This window comes from Cebus imitator, unplaced genomic scaffold, assembly GCF_001604975.1.
Source record: "Cebus imitator isolate Cc_AM_T3 unplaced genomic scaffold, Cebus_imitator-1.0 Scaffold891, whole genome shotgun sequence".
Taxonomy (NCBI): domain Eukaryota; kingdom Metazoa; phylum Chordata; class Mammalia; order Primates; family Cebidae; genus Cebus; species Cebus imitator.
The window spans coordinates 38,068-46,083 of NW_016108206.1; the positions used below are offsets into that span (position 1 = coordinate 38,068).

At 38.7% G+C, this 8,016-nt stretch overlaps 1 protein-coding gene across 1 annotated transcript in view; it reads left to right on the forward strand.

The window, feature by feature from the left end:
• Positions 1-6,780: 6,780 nt before the first annotated feature.
• The window catches only part of LOC108298129 (neuroligin-4, X-linked-like), a gene marked incomplete at its 3' end in the record, with an annotated part of 121,301 nt that continues 120,065 nt past the window's right edge, over positions 6,781-8,016 (forward strand). Inside the window, exon 1 of the mRNA XM_017520856.2 lies at positions 6,781-7,537. Within this exon, the coding sequence (XP_017376345.2) occupies positions 7,066-7,537 (472 nt within the window). The remainder of the gene's footprint in view (positions 7,538-8,016) is intronic.

Consider the following 8,016-nt stretch of genomic DNA (forward strand, 5'->3'; position numbering starts at 1 on the left):
CATAGTCTAGCAATGAATGTAAGCACTGAGGAAGTAATGGTGATGTAATGTGAATATTCCTTCTGGTATCATCTTCCCCACTCTTTGTAAACCTTGGTGGTCTTGTATTCAAATTATTGAATGTCAGTGCTTAACCCCTCTATGCTGTCTTTACAGAAGTCCTCTGGCCTAGCTCTATTTACATGTCTAAAATTGTAGAAGCGTCTTCTAGGCACTTGATTCCAAAGTCCATCCTGCACAAGCCCACCATCCCACAGAAGGAGCAGGTGGGAGGCAGTGGACCACTGGCTGGCTTCATGGTAGCAATTGAAAAGCAAGGGAGCACAGGCTGGCTTAATTGTAGTAATTGAAAGGCACGCTTCATCTCATCAGCTGGAGTGTTTATTACTTGAGGATGGGAATTTGATTGGTGTATCTTTACATTTTATCAAAATGGGTTTCACCGTGGAAGCATTCAGTGGTACCTCAGTAAATAATCGTAATTAGCTAGGATTTCTTTGGGGGATACTTATCATTCTAAATTTTTATGTATTTACATATATGTACTGTATTAGACTTTTTTCACACTGCTGATAAAGACATACCTGAGACTGGGTAATTTATAATAAAAAAAAAAGTTTAATGGACTCACAGTTCCACGTGGTTGGGGAGGCTTCACAATGATGGCGAAAGGCAAAGTAAGAACAAAGGCACGTGTTACATGGCAGCAGGCAAAAAGAGAGAGCTTGTGTAGGGAAACTCCTCATTATATAACCATCACATCTCATGAAACTTACTATCATGAGAACAGTATGGGGGAAACTGCCTCCATGATTCAGTTATCTCCCATCCGGTCCCTCCCCTTACACATGGGAATTATAGGAGCTACAATTCAAGATGAGATTTGTGTGGGGACATGGCCAAACCACATCACATATATATGCATAGCTTTATGTAAGGTATTTTTATGTAAGGTGTGTGAATATAAGTGTTTATATTTATATACTCTTGTACTTTCTCAAACACGTACCATACCATGTGCAATAATATCCTTGAGTTACATCTGCTGCTCTGCCCATTTTACAAGAGATGAAGGCATTGATGATTGTGTTAGGGTTCTCTAGAGGGACAGAACTAGTAGGATAGATAGAGCTATAAAGGGGAGTTTATTAAGTAGTATTAACTCACACGATCACAAGGTCCCACAATAGGCCATCTGCAAGCTGATAAACAAGAAAGCCAGTCCGAGTCCCAAAGCTGAAGAACTGATGTTCGAGGGCAGGAAGCATCCAAAGATGTATTTGGATGCTCCTAAATATTTCTCAAAACTAACCAACTGAAATATTAAGATCCTTTGTTTTATATATATATAATATTTCTCCAAATAACCAAGCAAAATATTGAGCTATTAAGCTCCTAAGAATATGTCTTATATTTATATATATATTCTATATACATATAGAATATGTATAGAATTTTCTGGAGACCTCTCTATATATACATATAGAATATTATGAATAATATGTTTTATATTCCATATATATATATAGAAGGTTAGTTTGAAGATTTATATACATATAATATATTAAAATTTATTTTAGGCCAGGCATGGTGGCTCACACCTATAATCCCAGCACTTTGGGAGGTCAGGACGGGCAGGTCATGAGGTCAGGAGTTCGAGACCAGCCTGGCCAATACGGTAAAACCCTGTCTCTACTAAAAATACAAAAAATTGGGTGGGCATGGTGGTGCATGCCTATAGTCCCAGCTACTTGGTAGGCTGAGGCAGGAGAATCTCCTGAATCCGGGAGATGGAGGTTGTAGTGAGCCAAGATCTCGCCACTACACTCCAGCCTGGGCGACAGAGTGAGACTCCCACTCAAAAATAATATTTTATATATATGATTTCATACATAATAAGTTCAAGTACAAAATCTTATGAAGTAGCTCCACTTACATATGAGGAGAAGGAAGAAGATTATTTATACAGTACAATTAGTACAGAGAATTCTGGGAAGAAGTAAATACTCATTTCAAATCCTTATGTACAATTCAAGTAAAGAAATATCTGGTGGCATTTTTATAGCCTGCTAATATAGGTTATATGGTGTTGGAAAGCATATTTTATTTTTACAGGTACATAATAGGTGTATGTATTTGTGGAGGGTGGTTGTTAGTGTCGGTAATAGCATAGAGCTTTGTGCTTCGGAACAAAAGATAAGCCACATCCCACTCAGGCACCCTAAAATGTTGTCTCCACTAGACACAAAAGAAAAGGGAAGCCAGAGATGTCTGTAGCTTGTGCAGAGTTTTGGGAATAGCTAGTCTAGACTTTCTTAGTGAACAGTATGGAAGGATAGTTGTGCAAGCTCAGTAATTTGGGCAAGGATCAGATTCTGTTGCTTTTGTTTTCTGGATGCTTCACAATGATGAGATGGAAGTGGATGTCTCAAGTGCTTCTTGTTCTCAGAAACCTCTTGGCAGCAGACATCTCAGTGGGCCCAGACCTTCAGCGTGGCTGGAAGTAAGACACAGGGAAAGGGTACTCTGTCTCAGTTGACCGTTTTTTTTTTAAATGCATTTACAGAGCTTCCTGTTTTCTAATATATTCCAAGGCCTTTGAAAGACAAGGCCATAAACACCCAGGAGATGTGATTTTATTCATTATAAGGTCCAAATACCAAAATGTCTGTGATAAGGGCTCACCTTATATATCTTAAAATTAAACCAGTCTCAATTTGAGGAATGCATACTTTGGGGAGAAATGTATTACAGTTTTTATTCTGAAACTTTAAATTATGATAGGCCTGAATAGTGTGAGCCTTGCCTTAATTGCAACCTGAGTCAGAATAACTGCCCTGCAGAGAATTATTTAAAATACCCAATCAAGTTATAAATTAGTCAAAATGCCATTCTGAGATATTATTATTTTACGCAGTCTTTGCAGAGAATCCATGCTATATAGCCCTTTTTCGTTCCCAAAATGCAAGTATATATTCAATAAAGTTAGTTTTCACCTTTTTTGTTAAAAATTTTTGTCTATTAAAACTTTTAGAATTCATTTTGTAGTATACCCTCTTTATCTTAGGAATATTAAAAATCTATCTACCTATTTATTAATAACTATTAATAGCCACGTTTCACCCTTTGTGAAATCCTTTTCAGTTTTTGAAACTCATATGGGAGATCTTTTATTTTTATGCCCACAAGGATATATAAGCTGGTTAAATTTATAGTGATTATTTAATGATGATAATATACATTTAATTGATATCAGTAAGAAATATTGATATCTTCAATATCATTATTTCTTATAATGCTAAACATTTACAAGTTGCCAATTTTTTGAATATGACTATATTTTCACACACACACACACACACACACACACACGACAGCACTAATCATATTCTCTTAATGTACCTACAGATACTTAATCATTTACACAGCCACTATAATTTTATACTTCATGGCTTAGACCAGTAATTCTTACTTGGGGTTGGTTTTGGCCCCTGGGGATCATTCAGTACTATCTAGAGACATTTTCCATGGTTAAAACTGGGTAGGAGGAGGTGCCACTATCATCTATTGAGTAGAGTAGAGACGAGGGATGCTGCAAAATACTGTACGTTGTACAGGCGATGCCCCCACAACAAAGAATTATATGGTTTACAATGTCATTTGTACTGTGATAGGGAAATGCTGGGCTTTGAATTATAGTAATTCTGTGCAAATTAGCCAAATTTCAAAAAATGAGGGAGTAAAAATGATAGCTGTCAACCTGTTAATATTGTGAATGCCCAGCCTAGACTTAGTAAGTGCACAGATGCCCTTGGGCCCATCTTCTTAGGTGGCTGCTCCTTCATAATCATTCACTGCCCATCAGGACCTTGTGGAATGTCAACTTAGACAGAGTAGGGATTTGATCATCAGCTGGGTCAGTCATAACCAATATGTGACTCATAGTCTCATTCACATTGAGTTTAAGAATTTAAGGCATGGGCTGGAATTCCTCATAGAACTAACTTTATAAACCTTGGAAGAAATCCACCCACTAAATTCCACATTTATTAAGCTCTGTGTTTCAGGGACTGTGCAATAACTTGAGGATACATACTATCTCATTTAGTCCCAAGTAGCCTTTACATACTTGGGATTAAATGAGATAGTATGTGATACCAAATACTTTACAGCTACATGCGACTAAATAAGATAGCATGTAAAATCCCAAATAGTAGATTGGTAAAGTGAGGCCTAAAGAATTTGAATGACCTGCTGTCAGCCTACTCAGCACTAACAGTGAGCTGATAGTACCCAGGAATTTTTTGGGCAGGTCTGTGTTGAACATTGCAGCGTGTTGTATATATTGATTAGGCATCTTCTGTGCTCTTCAGCCTTTGCCTATCTAGGCACCCTTCCTGCTCTGCACAGCTCCATGAAGCAGGTGGGACACACTGTTTTACCTTTTTGCAGTCTGCAGAGGTTGATTTGCTTCCCTCAGCTCACAGAGGTAGCAGCACAGGACTCAGGTTCATCTGAATTATAAGTTGATGGCCTCACTGTTCACAAGAGCAAAGTCATGGAATCAACCTATGCCCATTAGTGCCAGACTGGATAAGGAAAATGTGGTACATATACACCATGGAATACTATGTAGTGATAAAAAGAACAAGATTATGTTATTTGCAGGAACATGGATAGAACTGGAGACCATTATCCTTAGCAAATTAATGCAGAAACAGAAAATCAAATACTGCATGTTCTCACTTATAAGTGGGAGCTAAAGATGAGAATTCATGAATACAATGAAGGAAACAACAGACACTGGAGCCTACTGGAGGGTGGGGAGTGGGAGGAGGGAGAGGATTAGGAAAAATATCTATTGGGTACTAGGCCTGGGTGATGAAATAATCAGTAGAAGTAACCCCTGTGACGCAAGTTTACCTTTATAATAAACCTGTACGTGTACCCCTGAACCCAAAATAAAAGTTAAACATTGTTGGTCTCATCGATTGCCTTGAGAAGGGCTCTGGAAGTAACAGCTACCACTAGTTAAAAAGCTTTAAGGAAGACCGAAGCATCCAAACACGACATCACCTCTTTGTTTTTCTTGTCTGTCTCTTAATTATTCAGAAATGGGATTGCTGTATGACAGACATCCAAATGTTGTCTACAATAGAATTCAGAGATAGAAGCAAACACATAAATCAGCCATTTGGTGAGATGCTATTTGTCACTTTCAAAATTAGAGTCCAGGTTTTCAGTGCATTTTCATCCAACTCTGGTGAACTTTTCCCAAGATGTTATGTACTATGGAATTTCCGCCAATGGTATTACTGTTCTGTGATAGAGCCAGCTCCAATATGTTTTATTAAAAAAAAAAAGCCATGTGATGTATTCTGTTCAACTGACAAATGAAATGGATAATTATTTTCTTATGCAAATGCCATGAATAACACTCATATTCCTCAGAAACACATTTGTGTATTTTGAGTTGAAGAACACTCTAAAGGCACCCTCCTTGCAACACCTAGTGAAATGTTTTCCGTCCCTGGAGGATCATTTAACATACTGTCCACTGCTGTGCAGCATTCTTTTATTGTCACAGGAGCAGCAATTTATGTAGGAATAGTCATATTATCCATGTTGAGACAAACTGAGGTGGCAGCCCTTTAAAAGTTGACTCCAGGCTCAATGGGATAGTAACTCAAATGTAGTCTCAGCTTTTTAAATGGGCTGCAGGGTGAAGAGGATACCCTCTAAGGCATGCAGTGTCTTACTGGAGAGTCAGGATAATTGCATCAACACTTTTAATTATGAATGAAGCCTTCAAGAGACTAGCACTACAGCATGTACTTCAAATGGACCATCTTGTATAGTTTTTTTTACAAGGAAACTGAGATTCAGAGCAGTGAAGTATATAGCTTAAGTACACATGCACTTGACTAGACCAAAGAGAATTCCTGTCCAAACTCTACACTCTTTTCGTTTGATGATGTTCCCTTTGTGACCTGATAAATATCCACATCATGATGCCAGACTGACCTGGATACATGCTTCTATTTTCCTCACACTGGAAAACTTTTAGAGCTCCATGCATGTCCCCTTAATAAAAAGTGACAATTTCCTTAAACATTTGAGAAACAATGTTTTGGGAGTACCTATGTAGTGATAACCAGTATGGGAAACAATAGTAAAATTGGTATGCATCCTTACTATTATCTACCTAACCTGTATAACTCTTGGACATCTGTTTATTCAGCAAACACTTGTTGAGTGTTTTCTAAATGTCAGTCACTGTTCATGGTGATAGGATGTATAGCAGGAATTAAGTGGTGGCCACTACACGTGGTGACTCACGCCTGCAACCTTAACACTTTGAAAGGTTGATCAAGGAGGATCCCTTCAGGCCAGCCTGGAAAACATCTGGAGACCCATGTCTAGAAAAAATCCAATGAATTAGCTAGACATAGTGGTGCATGTGTGCAGCCCCAGCTACTCAAGAGGCTCAGGTGGGAGGATGCTTTGAGTCCAGGAGTTGGAGGCTGCAGTGAGTTATGATAGCATTACTGCACCGCAACTTGGGCAATATAGCAATCCACCATCTCTGAAAAAAAAAAAGAAGACAAGTATTGTTCTTCCTATTGTCTACTATGTGGAGATGGCACTATACACATTTCTAAACAAATGAATAGGAATTTCATAGAGAGATGTGGATTGCATGGAAAAGCCATGACGTGTTCAAGGTGATTGTTGTGTGGCTTCAGAATTCTTGTCTACTTTCTACCTTTTTTAGGCTGCCTTGGAGCTTTCTAGAGGTCTTGGATGGTCACAGCTTCCTTGGAGCATTGTACTTGCTGGAATCCAGTTTCAGGATTAAGGGAGGACTGCTCCCTGGTAAAGGGCTGCCAGGAAACCTGCTGTGCTTGTTCTTAACTTCGGGCTCTGTCTATGATCAATCTGAGACTCTCTCCAAGATTATCTTCTTCCTGGAAAGCCCTCTCTCTCTGCAGGCTCACCTCTGGACATTGTCTCCTTGGAGCCACATCACTGGGACACCTGCGGATGTGGATGTGGATTTGAACCATGTCACGGCCCCAGGGACTGCTATGGCTTCCTTTGTTATTTACACCGGTCTGTGTCATGTTAAACTCCAATGTCCTCCTATGGATAACTGCTCTTGTCATCAAGTTCACCCTCATTGACAGCCAAGCACAGTATCCAGTTGTGAACACAAATTATGGCAAAGTACGGGGCCTAAGAACACCATTACCCAATGAGATCTTGGGTCCAGTGGAACAGTACTTAGGGGTCCCCTATGCCTCACCCCCCACTGGAGAGAGGCGGTTTCAGCCCCCAGAGCCCCCATCCTCCTGGACTGGCATCCGAAATGCAACTCAGTTTGCTGCTGTGTGCCCCCAGTACCTGGATGAGAGATCCTTACTGCATGACATGCTGCCCATCTGGTTTACTGCCAATTTGGATACATTGATGACCTATGTTCAAGATCAAAATGAAGACTGCCTTTACTTAAACATCTATGTGCCCACAGAAGATGGTGAGTACTTCATTGAAACAGAAAACAACACCCTCTTGTATAGTGTATAAAGAGATTTGCCAGTAAGGTTTTATAATATCTCATGCATGATCCTTTCTATAACCTGTTTATTTTAATTTATTTTTCATATTCATAATGCAGTTCTTGCAACAACTTACCACGTGTTCCACTTCTATATATTGGGCCATCTACTGGATAGACAGAACTGTAAATAATGACTTTAATTATTTTCATATTTTGACTTCTTAACGTTTTATAATGCTTATTTGCAGATGAAAATAAATATGAGCATATAATGTTGCATGTTATACCTGAATCATCTGTAAAGGAATGAGTCTATAGAAAATAATAGAATTTTTAAGTAGACTATTATGCTCCAGTTCGCAAACTGAAAGATAGCGAAAATGTTTTTTCTGCCTTAATGACTTAAGATATTAGCACCTTTTTAAAGTTTTCTTTTCTTTTCTTTTTTTTTTTTT